The sequence below is a fragment of the Scyliorhinus torazame genome, chromosome 16 (genome assembly GCF_047496885.1).
Source record: "Scyliorhinus torazame isolate Kashiwa2021f chromosome 16, sScyTor2.1, whole genome shotgun sequence".
In the NCBI taxonomy this organism is placed as follows: Eukaryota; Metazoa; Chordata; class Chondrichthyes; order Carcharhiniformes; family Scyliorhinidae; genus Scyliorhinus; species Scyliorhinus torazame.
In genome coordinates, this window is record NC_092722.1 from 168,624,754 (window position 1) to 168,644,406 (window position 19,653).

Genomic DNA, 19,653 nt, shown 5'->3' on the forward strand with positions numbered 1-19,653 from the left:
GCTACAGCTGACTCACCACCTTACCTGTTGATAATTCAAATTGCGTCTGGAGCTTTTTCCTGCTCGCAAGCAATTCTGGGGAAGGGACAAGCGAGTACTGATGGTCAACCTCAAGGATGGAATCCACCAGCCTCTGTCACTCCTCCCTCACAGTCCTTTTCATATATGCTTTATAGGAGATTATCTTCCCCTCATAACCACATTAAGGGCTTCCCATAGCGAAGAGGGTGAGATAGACTTGCTCTTGCTGAACTTGCTTAAAGTTATAATCTATCAAGCCAGGCTCCACCCTGTGATCTGGCCTGTCCGGTAGTAACGTCCGTTGGGATCACAGCAGTTTCGTACAGGAGCATCTCGGTTAGTCCCACTTCTTCTGTCCATTCACCATAATGCTGCATCTATATGCTTTATTAATCACTTTCTCAACCTGCCCAACTGCCTTCAATAATTTGTGCACATATGCTCCCAAAATACCTCTGCTTCTGCACCTTTTTTAGAATTGTACCCTTCAATTCATGTTGCCTCCTCTTGCTCTTCTTACCAAAGGAGCGGCACGGTGGCACAGTGGTCAGCACTGCTGCCTCACAGCGTCTGGACCCGGCCTTGGGTCACTGTGTGGAGTTTGTACATTTGCCCTTGTTTGCGTGGGTATCGTCCGGTTTCCTCCCACAGTCCAAAGATGTCCAGGTTAGGTGGATTGGCCATTCTAAATTGCTCCTTAGTGTCCAGGGATGTGCACATTAGGTTATGGAGTTACATGGTAGGGTGGGGTGGTTGGGTGAGTGGATATGGGTAGGGTGCTCGTTCGAAGGGTCGGTGCAGACTCGATGGGCGGAAGGGACTCCTTCTGGAATGTAGGGATTCTATTCTAAAATTTATAATTTCATCTACAAACGTGCCCATCCGTACTATTAACTTGTCCGTGTCCTCTTGAAATCTATCACTATCCTTCTCCCAGCTCACAATGTTTCTAAGTTTGATGTCACCAGCAAATTTTGAAATTATGCTGCACACCTGCATCTAAGTCATTAATATATGTTAAAAATATCAGGAAAACCTTCATATATGCCTTCCTCCATTGTGAAAATCAGTTCACCACTACTTTTAGTTTCTTGTCGCTAATCCACGCTCATGCCACGCCATTGTCCTTTTATTCCATGGGTTTTGACTTTGCTGACAAGCCTGTTATTATTGTGCTAAATGATTAAACAAAGACTTCAAGTGATGATTGAAATTCATTCGAGTACCAATTCTTTTTTTCCAAAGAAGGGGCAATTTAGCATGGCCAATTCATCTACCCTGCACATTTTATGGGTTGTGGGGTGAGACCCATGCAGACAAGGGGAGAGTGTGCAAACTCCACACGGACAGTGACCCGCGTCAGGATTGAGCCCGGGTTCTCGGCGAGTGAGGCAACTGTGCGAACCACTGCGCCACCGTGCCGCCCCAATAATTGAAATACTTAAGCTGACATTGAATTATACGACAGACATTGCCCCAGCCCAGTGCTGTAGAACGTTGGAAATCTGTGCACCACCCAATTTCGGGTGAGAGTGAGGTTGGTGATGAGGTAGATAATTTTTGAAATTCAAAATGCAGCTAGATAGGACAGAGGATGAAAAATAAAGCAATAGCCTTGAATTTACTTGCCACGTCAAATGTTTTGTTTTTGCTTAAATATTTGGGATTTGAAATGTGTTATGAACATGACCTTCGTCCCCATGTCATTTTATTGCTGGGTACCTAACTTTTGAAATTCTCTCGGCACAAAACCTCATCTGAAAGCACAAGGAGGCAATCGGGCATGTTTTGCACAGCTGCCAGTCACAACATTGAATTTCTGAAAGCTCAATACTACATTCTTGACTGTTGAACTTTCATGACCGCCTTCTCATAAATAATGTAATTTTTACGGCTATCTGCCATTAGCATTAAAGTGTAATGAAAGCTATATTGGACTTTTAAAATGTACTTGGTTCTAATTCCACATCTTAATTTCTACAATTACCATTCTGCTGTGTTATTGTAATATTGTACTTTGAATTAGGCTGCACGACCAGATTAGTAGGGTGAGAATTGACTGCTACTGCATTGTAATATGAATATTATAATTCCCAATTCATTTTTGAAAGGTTGTAATTTGAAAACTTAGACTTTTTAATGATTTATATCACTTTTCAGACTGATTATGTTTGAACTCCACAGCTTTAGTTTATGTTAAGAAAATCATGACAAAAGTGTATGATTTTGGATCACCATTGGTTTCATCATAGAATTTACAGTGCAGAAAGAGGCCATTCGGCCCATCGAGTCTGCACCAGCTCTTGGAAAGAGCACCCTACCCAAGGTCAACACCTCCACCCTATCCCCATAACCCAATAACCCCACCCAACACTAAGGGCAATTTTGGACACTAAGGGCAATTTATCATGGCCAATCCACCTAACCTGCACATCTTTGGACTGTGGGAGGAAACCGAAGCACCCGGAGGAAACCCACGCACACACGGGGAGGATGTGCAGACTCCGCACAGACAGTGACCCAAGCCGGAATCGAACCTGGGACCCTGGAACTGTGAACCAATTGTGCTATCCACAATGCTACCGTGCTGCCCTGGTTATGTGGGTAGAGGTGCTTTATGACCTCGGAAAGGAAAATATGAGTAAATTGGTTATTTTATAACAATACAATAACATTCTGCTTCTCAATTCCATTAGACCGTTGATTTATTAATACAGGGTAATGAGCAATTTTTGGTATATTAATTTAGCCCTCCAAGTGCAATCACTGGTAGGGTGTATCAGTATGCTGCATGACTGCTGGGGCAGTGGTTTGACTCCAGCTTTCACTAACATATGGCCTTGTATGTGGCTTGCTGCTAGTTGCCTGCCCGTCAGGCACAGCATCTTTTAAGGAGGCAAGAGTCAGGCTAAAAGCCGAGAAATTAACATGGATTCACCTTCAACCACATTTCCAACTCTTACTGGCTTTGCTGAAACCTAGAAAAAGGTTCCTGGATATTCATTCGCCCTCAATCAAGTCCAGGATGTAGTGTCCAGGAAGCTGAGGGGAAGAAATTAATAAATTGCACATTATTGCTTGGAAAAAATGACATTCTGTCAAAGCTTTTTGTTTTGCACTGATTAAGAATCGCCAAGTCACCAAAGCATCTTAACTATCCTTTATTTAATTTTATCATACTATGAGTTAAGACCCAGTGATTGGAAATAATGATTCTGTAATTCACTCAAATCAAATTCATTCTGGTTTCATTTTTGTGTAATTCACCATAATCTTTATCATTTTTAACTTGTGTTTGACAAATCAGCTGCTAGTTTAGGCTAGGGAGGGTGATTAGATAATCTGTGTCACATTCAAGCAAGCCAGATTCATGATCTAATTCTTTTAATGTTCTCATTCACCACCTCCCTGCTAATTATCAAAGAATACAGTGCAGAAGGACACCATTTAGCCCATCGAGTCTGCACTAACCCAACGAAAGAGCACCCAACCTAGGTCCACTCCCCCACCCTATCTCCGTAACTCCACCTAACCTTTGAACACTAAGGGCAATTTTGGCATTGCCAATCCACCTAACCTGCTATTCTTTGCACGGTGAAAGGAAATCTGAGCACTCGGAGGAAACCTCGCAGACACTGGGAAAATGTACAAACTCCACATAGACAGTCATCCAAGATCGAAATTGAACCCGGGTCCCTGGCGCTGTGAGGCAGCAGTGCTAACAACAACAAAGTCATTAAAAAAGTACTGTAAAGAAGAAGGATAATGAAAATGTTTGGGTATGGAACAATATCTACCCACACCACAGTTTAATGGAAATGATAAAAGTGGTTTACCTTGAACATATGCTATGGGTTATATTTGGCAGTACAATCTTGTACAATTTAATTGTCTCAATTTATTTTCAGAAATATACAACAGTTGGGGAACTTGGAAAAGCCACAGACACATTTGATGCTCTCGGGATGGTGACAGAAGAACAATCGTATGGTAAGAAAGCTTCAGCAATCTAAACTAATTCTCTTCCAAATGCATTTTCTAAGATTACCTGTGTTTTTAAACTTTAGAATGCGATAGGTTTATTAAATCTTTAGTGCCATGTGTTTATGGCTTTACATCCTGAGATCCCCTGCTCTTTCTGGTATCCTTTCACCTTCCATATGGAGGGAGATGCCGACCACACCAATTACTATGTTGATGATCTATCTGGTCCCCTCCATATGTGTATAATGATCACTCTGCACTGTCCCAGATTTTGGGGATGTGTTGCGTCTTGCAGTTAATGAAAAATATCCACTTAGAACTAATGGCTTTGGATTTTTTCTGTATTTTTCTTTATTTTGGGGTTAAAGAATTGTTAACTGGCTCCTGCAGATGTACAGGTAGGTGTCCTATCCGAGAAAAAGACGTTATAATGTGTCACTGATGCACCTGGTAGAATTGGAGTTGGGGGAGGTATGCATTGGTGCGTGCCCGATCGTGGCGTGATGATTTATCCTCAATCACTTCACGTGAAGGTGTACACCATTTCACCATGATTTCATGGCTTTATCCTCTTTTTCTCCCCACCCCATTCTCTAGTTTATCCGTCCATTGCTTTTCCTTGTATAAAGTGTGCAACCAAGCTAAATGATTAAGCTGAGCCAATTGTGTTGGTGTTCTCCTGTCTTTTTGTGTAGTCATGTACGCAGAATAATTTATGCTGTATTACACCAGTTTGGGGGTTTGTTGCGTTATTTGTAAAAAAAAAAAAAAAAAAAAATCTTGGCTCAGGGTTAGTGCACTCGGAGGCAGAAGGTTGTGGGTTCAAGGTCCACTTCAGTTGAGTTGAGTAAATAACCTAGGCTGGCGCTTCAGTGTTACAGAGTGAGTGCTGTGTTGCCTTATCAGCAAAACATTAAACTGAAGCCTTGTTTGCCTGTTCAAGTGAACATAAAAGCCCTTGTGCCACATTTTCAAAGAAGCAGGAAATTTTCCTCCACCAACTCTGCCAAAATGTATGGATCATTCATCTCATTGCTGTTTGTGGAACATTGTCTACACAAAAAGTGGTGACTGTGAAGTGAGTTGTCCTCTTGTTCTGTTTCCAACTACAGGTTACAAAACATTTGTTAAACTGTTAACCTCAAAATTGTTTTTTAGGTAAGTGCCTCCAGCCTACCTCCTCTCCTCGCCTACTTCAGAGTAAAGACAAACACGAACTGTAAATAGAGTGCTAGGCTGATTCTGTTGGAATGGAGCTATTCAGCAATTCCCTGCACTTAAGTCGAGCTTCTGTGCTATTAAATATTGAGGATTGACCTTAATTGATTGCCTCTGGCAAAATGGGGTTAAATAATGGGGTTACATGTTGAGGCTACTGTGAATCTTTATTACCAACCTGGCTGAAATACACTAACTTTGCACTGACTGTAACAGAGCTTGTGATCTTCCTGTTGTTATATTGACTTGGTCCCACATTGCTTACTATGTTGATGATCAAGAGATTTCCATGGGGTTTACTCAATTTCCTGTTGCAACTTGGCAGCAAGTTGGAGAAACAATGGTTAATAGTGACAAATAGTGGTTAATTGTGGAAATTCCATCCTCATTTTGGAAGTTGTCTGAAACGCATTTTAATTTTGCCATTTTAAGGCAGTATCTTTTTGTGGCTGTGGAATTGACTAAATATTTTCTGTTTTAGGCATGCACAATCATTGTTGAGCAACCCCGAACCATGTTAGTTTGCACTCAAAGCAGAATGATGCTTTGATTTCTGTGCCCCAATCATCGTAGAACTGTGGAATAGTACAGCACAGAAGGTCATTTGGTCCATCAGATATGCGCCTTTTCTTTTGAAGAGAATCCAGTTTGTCTCACTCTCCCAAGCTTTTCTATATCCCTGCATTGCAGTTTCTTCAAGTATTTATCTAATTCCCTTTTGAAGGCTACCATTTAATCTTTATCCACCAATATCTTAGTAGGCAGTGCATTCAAAATCTTAACCACAAAAAAGGTTCCTGCTCATGTTCTTTTGGCAATCACCTTTGATCTGTGCCATCTGGTTATCGGCACTCCAGCCATTGGAAACAGCTCTTTATTCACTCTACGTCGGTTGTTCATAATTTTGAACACTTCTATTAAATCTCCTCTTCACCTTCTCTGCTTAAAGGAGAACAATCTCAGCTTTCCATTTTATCCGCACAACTAATCCCTGGGGCTGAACTTGTTTTATATAGTTTAGCATAATGTCTTTGCTTTTGTACACTCTCTGCAAAGTCCAGGATCCCAACTGCTTTGTTAGCCTGTCCTGTCACCTTTAAAATTCTGTGCACAAGCACCCTCAGGCCTGCCTTCTGGTACCCCTTTAAAATGTTACCATTTTATTACTCTGTTCTGTGTCGCTTCAAACTTTGCTGCATTGGATTTCATCTGTTTATATGTCAGCCGATTCCACCAGCTTGTCTATGAAAGGACATCTCCGCACTATTGTGGCTTAACCAAATCTTCCCTGATTATTTTTGCGACTCTCACAATAGTTCCCCTTGCTCTTTCTAAGTGCAATTTGGGGTATTGTGTCAAGTAGGAACAGAGCCTTATCGACCCAGATTAATTTCAACTGAATAACAAAAGAAACATAAAAAGGTTATTGATCATGTAAGTAAGTCTAGGTTCAGCCCAGAAATGAAAACAGTGTCTTAACTCATTACGATCTACTAAATCTTTGGTGATGGAACACAGCATCCATGGATCATTGATTCATCCAAAAATCTCTTCCAACAGTGATACTGTTGACTACTTTGAATGAAAATAGTTTTTGAAATAATACTTTTTCTCTCTCTTTGGCATGAAGGCAAGGTCTTGAGTGTTTTATTTTGCCATTAACTAGATCACATAACAAAGAATGATCTGGACAGCATTCTGAAGAAATTTACAGGAAATGTTATGCAGACTCCTCCATTGTAAGTTAATGCTTATGCATTTTTGGCAATGTGAAACTGGTGGGGTAATTGGTGTGGATATTTTGCATTGCTGAACCTGCAGATCTACTTGCCATTTGATAAATTTAAAGAAACATTTTTGTCTTGAATTGATCATCTTATTATGCAACAGTTAGAATCATAGATCTGAATTTTACCTATCCCTGGTGATAGGAACAGAGGTGGTGAGTCAGAGCTGGTAACAGTGTTAGTACTGTTCCCTGACAGTCTCGCTACGAGGGAAGTTTCCCAGTGGTGGCTGTGTGGATTGGCTACCTGCTTCATGAAGACAGCATCCAATTCACGTGATTAAAGCCTATTTGAGGCCATTAAGCAGGCTCATCAGTATTTGTTGATGGCTGAGCAGCATTTTCCTATTGCATAGAGATGCCCTCCCTGCAGCAGCCTGGGGTGTCAGGTGGGGTTGGGTGGACTTCAGATCCAGAGATACATAACCCAAAGAGTGAACCATAACCAGGGAAGGCTGCCCCCACTGCCCCAACAATCCCCCAGGAGGGATTGACCCCTCAGATGACGGGATCTTTTTCCCTCGACCATCCTAAATTTATTACTTATATTGCCTGTCTGGGGGCACCTCCATTTTGCAGCCCTCTGGGCCAAAGCATCAGGAGCCTACTGCAATCCTTAATCGGTTGGTGAGCTTGGAGGGGGTCAGTTACAAGACCACGTCCAGTAACATCACTGAGCTGATTCAGCTTCCAGAAGTTCAGGCTTGGGGCCCTTATTTTGTCTTGTGTCAGGGTCTCAAATCATAGCTCCTTGTGTGCTGTAACTATTTTGCAAAATGTGTCCTTGCCTACTCTCTGTAAGAGGAACTCCGCTAGCTCCATTGCCCTGTCCTTAACCCTGCAAATATTTTCTCTTGTGTTTATCAAATCCTCTTTTTTAATAATAATTTTTATTACTGTCACAAGTAGGCTTACATTAACACTGCAATGAAGTTACTGTGGAAAATTCCCAAGTCACCACACTACGATGCCTGTTCAGGTAAACTGAGGGAAAATTCAGAATGTCCAGTTCACCTAACAAGCACGTCTTTCGGGACTTGTGGGAGGAAACCGGAGTGCCCGGAGGAAAGCCACGCAGACACGGGGAGAACGTGCAGACTCCTCACAGACAGTGAGCCAAGCCGGGAATTGAACCCGGGTCCCTCGTGCTGTGAAGCAGCAGTGCTAACCACTGTGCTACTGTGAAAACCACATTTGTATTTGACACCACCACACTACCAGTTCATTTCCAGATCCTAACCAGTCAGAAAAGCATACTACAGGTCACCAAGCAATCCGACAGGGAATTCAGAAGAAACTGCCTTATCAAAAGAGTGGCAGAAATGTGGAGCTCATTACCAGAAAGAGTGGTTGAAGAAAATAGCAGACATGCATTTAATAGAAACTAGAAAAATAATATGAGGGAAAATGGAAGAGAGGGTGACTGTGATGGATTTAGAAGAGAAAAGATGGGAGGAAACTCGAGTGGAATATTAACACCAGCATGGACTGGTTGAGGCGAATGTCTTGTGTAGATTTTATATAAAAGAGATTTTTCAGATGCTACCTTTGGTTCTTTTGCCAATCGCCTTAAATTGGTGACCTCTGGTTTCGCAACACTTGTGCCAAGAGGAGCAGTTTCTGTATCTTTAGACCATCATAATTTTGAATACCTCTATAAAATCTCCTTGTGACCTATTCTCAGGAAAAAACGGGTCCTGCAATCTGTCCATATAATTTATGTCCTTCATTCTTGGAACCATTCTCCATAATTTTGTGTCTGCTTTCAAGACTTCACATTCTTCTTCTTAAATTGTGGTGCTCTGAATTGTAACCAGTACTTGGTTGAGGCTAAACCAGTGTTTTGTAAAGGTTCAACTTAAATTCTTTACTTTCATATTTTATGTCTCTATTTATAAAGCCTTGGATCCTACACTCCTTTTTAATCCCTCTCTCAATCTGCCCTGAATGTTCAATGATTTGTGCACATATTCGCCAAAGTCCCTCTGCTCATGAATTCCCTTTAGAGTTGTGCCCATTATTTTATATTACTGCTCCTTCTTCCTGCCAAAATATACAATTTCTCATCTCACCTCCATGCATTTTCTTCTGCAACATTTCCATCTATACCTCCAGCAGTCTGACAATGTCTTCTTGAAGTCCCTATCTTCCTCACAGTTCTCATAAGAACTAGGCACAGGAGCAGGCAATACAGCCCCTCGAGCCTGCTCCGCCTTTCAATAGAGTCCCCATCTATCTCCTCAGATTTGCTGAATGTTCTAGTGTCCACTGCACTCTGCGGTAGAGAATTCCACAGATTCCCGACCCTATGAGTGAAGTAATTCTTCCCCGTTCCTGTTTTAAATTTGATTTGATTTATTATTGTCACATGTATTAATATACAGTAAAAGTATAGTTTCTTGCATGCTATACAGACAACACATACCGTACATAGGAAAGGAAGGAGAGACTGCAGAATGTAATGTTAATCACTGATATAAATTGCAGACAGAGTCAATGGATGGGAGGCTGGTTTGTGTGATGGATTGGGCTACATACACAACCTTTTATAGTTTCCTGCGGTCTTGGGCAGAGTAGGATCCATACCAAGCTGTGATACAACCAGAAAGAATGTTTTCAAAGGTGCATCTGTAAATGTTGATGAGAGTCACAGCTGACATGCCAAATTTCCTTAGTCTTCTGAGAAAGTAGAGTCATTGATGGGCTTTCTTTTTTTAAAAATATATTTTATTCAAACTTTTTGGCCAACCATGACAGTACATTGTGTATCCTTTACACAGTAATATAACAATATAAATAACAATGGCCAGTTTTAAGCAAGAAATAAATAATATATAAACAACATCAAAATTAAAAAACAAAACTAAATGGCGACTGCCTTGTCCCAAATAAATACTCTCCAAAAATACAATTCAACAGTCCAATATACAATTACCTATAACAACAACCTATGCATATTATACATGTACACTAACATCCCTGAGAGTCCTTCTGGTTCCTCTTCCCCCCCCCCCCCCCCCCCCCTGGGTTGCTGCTGCTGTCTTCTTCTTTTCCATTCCCTCTATCTTTATGTGAGGTATTCGATGAACGGTTGCCACCACCTGGTGAACCCTTGAGCCGATCCCCTTAGGGCGAACTTAATCCGTTCCAACTTTATAAACCCTGCCATGTCATTTTATCCAGGTCTCCACACCTGGGGGCTTGGCTTCCTTCCACATCAACAGTATCCTGCGCCGGGCTACTAGGGACGCAAAGGCCAAAACATCAGCATCTTTCGCCTCCTGCACTCCCGGCTCCTCTGCAACCCCGAATATAGCCAACCCCCAGCTTGGTTCGACCTGGACCCCCACCACCTTCGAAAGCATCTTTGTCACCCCCACCCAAAACCCCTGTAGTGCCGGACATGACCAGAACATGTGGGTGTGATTCGCTGGGCTTCTCGAGCATCTCGCACACCTATCCTCTACTCCAAAAATTTTACTGAGCCGTACTCCAGTCATATGCGCCCTGTGTAACACCTTAAATTGTATCAGGCTTAGCCTGGCACACGAGGACGATGAGTTTACCCTACTTAGGGCATCAGCCCACAGCCCCTCCTCAATCTCCTCCCCCAGCTCCTCTTCCCATTTCCCTTTCAGCTCATCTACCATAATCTCCCCCTCGTCCCTCATTTCCCTATATATATCTGATACCTTACCGTCCCCCACCCATGTCTTTGAGATCACTCTGTCCTGCACCTCCTGCGTCGGGAGCTGCAGGAATTCCCTCACCTGTTGCCTCGCAAAAGCCCTGAGTTGCATATACCGGAATGCGTTCCCTTGGGGCAACCCATATTTTTCGGTCAGCGCTCCCAGACTTGCAAACGTCCCATCTACAAACAGATCTCTCAATTGTGTTACTCCTGCTCTTTGCCATGTTCCAAATCCCCCATCCATTCTCCCCGGAGCAAATCTATGGTTATTTCTTATCGGGGACCACCCCGAGGCTCCCGTCTTACCCCTATGCCGTCTCCACTGCCCCCAGATTTTCAGAGTAGCCACCACCACCGGGCTTGTGGTGTATTTCTTCGGTGAGAACGGCAACGGCGCCGTCACCATAGCTTGTAGGCTAGTCCCCCTGCAGGACGCCCTCTCCAATCTCTTCCACGCCGCTCCCTCCTCTTCTCCCATCCACTTGCATACCATTGAGATATTGGCGGCCCAGCAGTACTCACTTAGGCTCGGTAGTGACAGTCCCCCCCTATCCCTACTACGCTGCAAAAATCCCCTCCTCACTCTCGAGGTCTTCCCGGCCCACACAAAACTCATGATATTCTTCTCAATCCTTTTGAAAAAAGCCTTCGTGATCACCACCGGGAGGCACTGAAACACAAAAAGGAATCTCGGGAGGACCACCATTTTAACCGCCTGCACCCTCCCTGCCAGTGACAGGGATACCATGCCCCATCTCTTAAAGTCCTCCTCCATCTGTTCCACCAACCGCGTTAAATTTAACCAATGCAATGTACCCCAATTCTTGGCTATCTGGATCCCCAAGTAGCGAAAGTCCCTTGTTACCTTCCTCAGCGGTAAGTCCTCTATTTCTCTGCTCTGCCCCCCTGGATGCACCACAAACAACTCACTTTTCCCCATGTTCAGTTTATATCCTGAAAATTCTCCAAACTTCCCAAGTATCCGCATTATCTCTGGCATCCCCTCCTCCGGGTCCGCTACATACAACAACAAATCGTCCGCATACAGAGATACCCGGTGTTCTTCTCCTCCCCTGAGTACTCCCCTCCACTTCCTGGAACCCCTCAATGCTATTGCCAGGGGCTCAATCGCCAGTGCAAACAATAATGGGGACAGAGGACATCCCTGCCTCGTCCCTCTATGGAGCCGAAAATATGCCGACCCCCGTCCATTCGTGACCACGCTTGCCATCGGGGCCCTATACAGCAGCTGTACCCATCTAATATACTCATCTCCAAAGCCAAATCTCCTCAACACCTCCCACAAATAATCCCACTCCAATCTATCAAATGCTTTCTCGGCATCCATCGCCACCACTATCTCCGCTTCCCACTCTGGTGGGGGCATCATCATTACCCCTAGCAGCCTCCGTATATTCGTATTCAGCTGTCTCCCCTTCACAAACCCAGTTTGGTCCTCATGGACCACCCCCGGGACACAATCCCCTATCCTCATTGCCATTACCTTGGCCAGAATCTTAGCGTCTACATTCAGGAGGGAAATAGGCCTATAGGACCCGCATTGCAGCGGGTCTTTTTCTTTCTTTAGGAGAAGCGATATCATTGCCTCTGACATAGTCGGGGGCAGCTGTCCCCTTTCCCTAGCCTCATTAAAGGTTCTCATCAGTAGCGGGGCGAGCAAGTCCACATATTTCCTGTAAAATTGAACTGGGAATCCATCCGGTCCCGGAGCCTTCCCCGCCTGCATGCTCCTAATTCCTTTCACTACTTCCTCCATTTCGATCTGTGCTCCCAGTCCCACCCTCTCCTGCTCCTCCACCTTAGGAAATTCCAGCTGGTCCAGAAAACACATCATTCTCTCCTTCCCATCCGGGGGCTGAGCTTCATATAATCTTTCATAGAATGCCTTGAACACTCCATTCACTCTCTCCGCTCCCCTCTCCATCTCTCCCTCCTCATCCCTCACTCCCCCTATTTCCCTCGCTGCTCCCCTTTTCCTCAATTGGTGGGCCAGCAACCTGCTCGCCTTCTCCCCATATTCGTATTGTACACCCTGTGCCTTCCTCCACTGTGCCTCTGCAGTACCCGTAGTCAGCAAATCAAATTCTACGTGTAGCCTTTGCCTTTCCCTGTACAGTCCCTCCTCCGGTGCCTCCGCATATTGCCTGTCCACCCTCAAAAGTTCTTGCAGCAACCGCTCCCGTTCCCTACTCTCCTGCTTTCCTTTATGTGCCCTGATTGATATCAGCTCCCCTCTAACCACTGCCTTCAGCGCCTCCCAGACCACTCCCACCTGGACCTCCCCATTATCATTGAGTTCCAAGTACTTTTCAATACACCCCCTTACCCTTAGACACACACCCTCATCCGACATTAGTCCCATGTCCATTCTCCAGGGTGGACGCCGTTCTTTTTCCTCCCCTATCTCCAAGTCCACCCAATGTGGAGCGTGATCCGAGATAGCTATAGCCATATACTCCGTCCCCCTCACCTTCGGGATCAACGCCCTTCCCAAAACAAAAAAGTCTATTCGCGAATAAACTTTGTGGACATGGGAGAAAAACGAAAACTCCTTACTCCTAGGTCTACTAAATCTCCATGGGTCTACTCCTCCCATCTGCTCCATAAAGTCTTTAAGCACCTTGGCTGCTGCCGGCCTCCTTCCAGTCCTGGACCTCGATCTGTCCAGTCCTGGTTCCAGCACCGTGTTAAAATCTCCACCCATTACCAACTTCCCCACCTCTAGGTCCGGGATACGTCCTAACATGCGCCTCATAAAGTTGGCATCATCTCAGTTCGGGGCATATACGTTCACTAAGACCACCGCCTCCCCCTGTAATTTGCCACTCACCATCACGTATCTGCCCCCACTATCCGCCACTATGGTCTTTGCCTCAAACATTACCAGCTTCCCCACTAATATAGCCACCCCCCTGTTTTTCGCATCTAGCCCCAAATGAAACACCTGCCCCGCCCACCCTTTGCGTAGTCTAACCTGGTCTATCAGTTTCAAATGCGTCTCCTGTAACATAACCACATCTGCCTTAACTTTCTTTAGGTGTGCGAGTACCCGTGCCCTCTTTATCGGCCCGTTCAGCCCTCTCACATTCCACGTGATCAGCCGGGTTGGGGGCTCTTTACCCGCCCCCCCCCCCCCCTTGTCGATTAGCCATCCCCTTTTACCCAGCTCCTCACCCGGTTCCCACGCAGCTGTGTCCCCCCCCCCCCCAGGTGGTGCCCCCCCGCCCACCCCACCCCATACCAGCTCCCCCTTCTCCCCAGCAGCAGCAACCCAGTAAATCCCCCCCTCCCACCCCCCCCCCCGCTAGATCCCCCACTAGCGTAGTTACACCCCCCATGTTGCTCCCAGAAGTCAGCAAACTCTGGCCGACCTCGGCTTCCCCCCGTGACCTCGGCTCGCACCGTGCGACGCCCCCTCCTTCCTGCTTCCCTATTCCCGCCATAATTATCATAGCGCGGGAACAAAGCCCGCACTTCCCTTTTGGCCCCGCCCCCAATGGCCAACGCCCCCAACTCCTCCACCTCCCTTCCTCCCTCCCCCACAACCTGTGGAAGAGAGAAAAGTTACCGGGTCGCAGGATTAACAACATAAAAATCATCTCTCCCCCCTTTTTCCCCCCTCTTCGCCCCCCATATTCGCCCCACCACTTTGTCTCAAACGTTCTTTTTTAATAACCCACTCATTCCAATTTCTCTTCAACAATAAATGTCCACGCCTCATCCGCCGTTTCAAAGTAGTGGTGCTTCCCTTGATATGTGACCCACAGTCTTGCCGGCTGCAGCATTCCAAATTTGATCTTTTTGTGAAGCACCGCCTTGGCCCGATTAAAGCTCTCCCTCCTTCTCGCCACCTCCGCACTCCAGTCTTGATATACGCGGATCACTGCGTTCTCCCAAATGCTGCTCAGAGTTTTCTTTGCCCATCTTAGGACCATCTCTCTGTCCTTAAAACGGAGGAATCTCACCACTATGGCTCGAGGAATTTCTCCAGCCCTCGGTCTTCGCGCCATAACTCGATAGGCTCCCTCCACCTCCAGCGGACCCGTCGGGGCCTCCGATCCCATCAACGAGTGCAGCATCGTGCTCACATATGCCCCGACGTCCGCCCCTTCTGCACCTTCAGGAAGACCAAGAATCCTTAAATTCGTCCTCCTCGCATTATTCTCCAGCACCTCCAGCCTTTCCACACATCGTTTATGGTGTGCCTCGTGCATCTCCGTCTTCACCACCAGGCCCTGTATATCGTCCTCGTTCTCGGCAGCCTTTGCCTTCACGACCCGAAGCTCCCGCTCCTGGATCTTTTGCTCATCTTTTAGCCCTTCAATCGCCTGTAATATCGGGGTCAACAGCTCCTTAAGCTCTTCCACGCAGCGTTTCAAAAACTCGTGTTGTTCAGGGCCCCATATTAAACTGCCACCTTCCGACGCCATCTTGGTTTTTGCTTGCCTTCCTTGCCGCTGCTCTAAAGGATCCACCGCAATCCGGCCACTTTCCTCTCCTTTTTCCATCCGTGTCCAGGGGGGATTCCCTTCTGGTTTACCGCACAGTGTTTTTAGCCGTTATAATTGCCGTTGGGGCTCCTATCAAGAGCCCAAAAGTCCGTTCCACCGGGAGCTGCCGAAACGTGCGACTTAGCTGGTCATCGCCGCACCCGGAAGTCCATTGATGGGCTTTCTTAACTGTAGAGTCAGCATGGGGGGACCAGGACAGGTAGTTGGTGATCTAGGCACCTAAAAACCTGAAGCTCTCAACCCTTTCTACTTCGTTCCCATTGATGTAGATGGCATGTTCTCCACTACGCTTCGAAGTCGATGACAAACTCCTTCGTTTTGTTGACATTGAGGAAGAGATTATTGTCACACCAGTATGCCAGTCCCTAGCCTGAAACTATGGCCCCTCATTCTAGAATATTCAACAAGGGGAAACATATGCTCTATGTCTACCATGACAGCCCCCATTAACATTTTACATGCCTCAATTAGATCTCCTCTCATTCTTCCAAACTCCAGCAAGTATAGGCCTACATTGCCCAATCTCGCCATGAGACAAGTCCTTCATCACTGAGATCAATCTAGTGAACCTTCTCTGAACCATCTTAAGTAAGGGGATCAAAACTGTGCGCAGTACTCCAGCTGAGGTTTCTCCAATGCCCTATACAGTTGCAACATCAGTTCCCGACTTTAATACTCTCTTCCATTAGCAATGAATGCCAAAATTAAATTTTTTAAATACATATTTTTAATTGAAGTTTGCCATTTTTATACTACAGGAGATGACTGAAACGGTTATTATTTACACGGTCCTTTTTGGCACCCCCTCTTCCCTCCCCTTTTCTATTATATTTGGGCTCTATCTTGGGCCCTTTCCTCCGCCATAGATGGTTTATTTGTCGCTTGTTTTGTCTTAAAGCTTTGTGGGGAGGGGGTTGCCTTCTGGCCCCCGTGTCGGTCTCTCTCTGGAATCCTTCCTCGCGTTTCCTTGGGTCTCCATTACACGCACCCCCTCCCCGTCCCTGTCTGCTTCCTGTGGTTCCCGTGCGTCCCCCTCGCCTCACCCCATTTATCCATTGTTGGCTTCAAACAGGTCCTGAAACAGGCTGGTGAGTGGCCCCCACACTTTGTGGAAGCCATCGTCTGACTCTTGGATGGTGTATTTGATCTTCTCCAGGTAGAGAAACTCTGACAGGTCTGCCAGTAAGTCTGCAGCTGTGGGTGGTGCTACTGATCGCCAGCCGAGCAGGATTCTTCGGCGGGCGATTAGGGAAGCAAAGGCATGGGCGTCAGCCCTCTTCCCCATTTGAAGTTCTGGCTGGTCCGATACCCCGAAGACTGCTACCCTCGCGCATGGCTCCACCCTCACCCAACATCCTTGGACATCACCTCGAAGAAGGCTGTCCAAAAGCCAACAAGTCTGGGACAAGCCCAGAACATGTGGCTGGGGTTGGCCGGGCCTCCCTGGCACCGTTCACATTGTCCTCCACCTCCGGGAAGAACCTGTTCATTCAGGTTCTTATCAGGTGAGCTCTGTGCACCATTTTAAACTGCATGAGGCTCAGTCTTGCACAGGAGGAGGTAGAGTTGGCCCTGCTCAGTGCTTCGCTCCAGAGTCCCTACCGTACTTCCGTCCCTAATTATTCCTCCCATTTCTGACTTGCTTTGTCCATTGGTGATCTTGCCCTTTCCAAAAGTTGTCCATTGGGCAGCACAATTGTTAGCACTGTTGCTTCATAAGCGCCAGGGTCCCGGGTTCGATACCTCCTTGGGTCGCTGTGTGCGGAGTCTGCACGTTCTCCCTGTGTCTGCATGGGTTTCCTCCGGGTGCCCCAGTTTCCTCCCACAAGTCCAGAAAGACGCGCTATTAGGTAAATTTGATATTCTGAATTCTCCCTCTGTATACCTGAACTGGCGCCAGAGTGTGGAAACTAAGGGATTTTCACAGTAACTTCATTGCAGTGTTAAGCCTACTTGTGACACTAATGAAGATTATTATTATATGTCCCCGCAGTTCCCTTTTTCCACACTATCTGCATCCAGTAGCTTCTCCAACATTGTGTCTCTCAGGGCTCTCGGGGAGAACATTTTTGACTTTTAAATTAACTTCATTGCAGTGTTAAGCCTACTTGTGACACTAATGAAGATTATTATTATATGTCCCCGCAGTTCCCTTTTTCCACACTGTCTGCATCCAGTAGCTTCTCCAACATTGTGTGTCTCAGGGCTCTAGGGGAGAACATTTTTGACTTTTAAATGATGGAGTTCCTTTCCGGTAGTTTCAATCTCTCCCCCGTCTGGTCACATGTCTGTCCCCCGCGTAAAAATCCCTGATCACGGGCATCCCCCTCATCCTGCCTCCATCTCTTAAAGGTGGCATCTAGTATGTCTGGTGGGAACCAATGGTTGCCACAGTTGAAGGCCATGGTGGATATCTTGGTTGAACCAAAGTGTCATCTGGCTCCAGGTTCTTAGTGTTGCTGCTACCACTGGGCTACATGTGTGTTTTGCCGGCAGGGACGGGAGCACTGTCGTGGAGAGGGCTCGGAGGGCCGTTCCAATGCAGGAGGACTCCTTCATCCTCACCCATTCCACGTTCGTTTCCCTTTTTAAAAATTTTTATTTCCTTATTGCAACTTGCTTTCCCACCTATTACAGTGTCATATGCAAATTTGGCTGTGCAGATGGACCAGCCCTTATCCGAAAACCGAAAAATTCTGAAATCCACTTTTTTTTTTTTTGAGCGCTGGCGTGACATCACGAGTGGGAAATCCCACAAGGCTCCCTGGCAATTTGCAGTTCCCAACGCATGAAGCACATGCACAGTATATTCTGAAATCCAAAAAATTCCAAAATCCGATACACACTCGATCCCAAGCATTTCGGATAAGTGATTTTCAACTTGCAGTATATCCCTGCTTCCAAGTCATTAATATACATTGTAAATAGTTGGGGCCTGAGAACCAAACCCTGTGGCACACCACGCGTTACAGTTTGCCAACCAGAAACACACCCATTTGTCCCCACTCTTTACTTCCTGGAATGAAATGAAATGAAAATTGCTTATTGTCACAAGTAGGGTTCAAATTAAGTTACTGTGAAAAGCACCTAGTCGCCACATTCCGGCGCCTATTTGGGGAGGCTGGTACGGGAATTGAACCGTGCTGCTGGCCTGCCTTGGTCTGCTTTAAAAGCCAGCGATTTAGCCCTGTGCTAAACCAGCCCCTGTAAACCAATCCTCTATCCAAGCTAAGAGATTATCCTCAACCTCATGGGATCGTGCCTTGTGTATTAACCTTTTGCGCGACACCTTATCAAATACCTTCTGGATACACTACATCTACAGGACCCCCATTATCCACTTGGTTGCTACTTCTTCGAAGATCTCTAGCAAATTAGTTAAATACTATATATCCTTCATAAAACCATGCTGACTCTGATAGATTCCGTTTTGATTTTCCAAATGGCCTGTTGCTACTTCCTTAATAATGGATTCCAACAATTTCCCAACAACAGATGTTAAGCCAACTGCTCTGTAGTTTTCTGACTCTCCCCCTTTTTTGAACGGGCCTTTAGCCTTTTTCCAATCCACTGGAACCTTTCTAGAATCATGGGAATTTTGGAATATTATTACCAATGCCTCCACTATCTCTGCTGTCACTTCCTTTAGGACCCCAGAATATAGGCCATCAGATTCTGAGGACTTGTCTGCCTTTAATGCCAATAGATTGCTCAGTACTTTTTCCCTCGTGATGGCGACTGTTTTAAGCTCCTCCTTTTGCAACAACCTCTGCATTACCTGATACTTTTAGGATGATTCCAGTGTCTTCCACCATGAAAACTGAGGCAAGATATTGATCGTGTCTCTGCCATTTCTGTGTTCCCATTATTAACTCCCCAGTCTTGTCCTCCAAAGGACTAACATTGACTTTAGCTACTCTCTTCCTTTTTGTATACTTATAGAATCTTTTGTTATCCGTTTTTATACTTTGTGCGAGGCTTCTTTCAGAATTTACCTTTGCTCTTTTTATTACATTTTTAGTATGTTTGTTGGTCTTTAAAAGTTTCCCCATCCTCCAGTCTGCTACAGACCTTTGCAATATGCTATGTCTTAGTTTTTCCCTTTGTTATCTTTAACCTCCTTGCTTAGAATGGATACATTATCCCCCCTTACAATTTTTCTCCCTCTTTGGAATATATTTTAGTTGGGAGGAATTTAATATCTTCTTAAATGTTTGCTGCTCTCCGATCTTTTATTCTCTCTGCCCAGTCCACTTGGGCTGATGTCTGACATGAAATCCATGGCTGATACCAAAAAATTGTCAAAACATAATATCACCACATACTCTCACAACATAATTTTCCTTTTGTAAAAGCTGATGCATCAAATCATTACAAGGCAGCTATCTTCTCTTGGAACGATAAGCAACTGTTTGAACTTG

At 45.5% G+C, this 19,653-nt stretch overlaps 1 protein-coding gene across 1 annotated transcript in view; it reads left to right on the forward strand.

Annotated features, from left to right (window-relative positions):
• Window positions 1-19,653, forward strand: part of trub1 (TruB pseudouridine (psi) synthase family member 1) — a 70,326-nt gene that overhangs the window by 43,050 nt on the left and 7,623 nt on the right. The window contains exons 4-5 of the mRNA XM_072479457.1: window positions 3,930-4,011; window positions 6,890-6,962. Coding sequence (XP_072335558.1) covers window positions 3,930-4,011; window positions 6,890-6,962 — 155 coding nt within the window. The remainder of the gene's footprint in view (window positions 1-3,929; window positions 4,012-6,889; window positions 6,963-19,653) is intronic.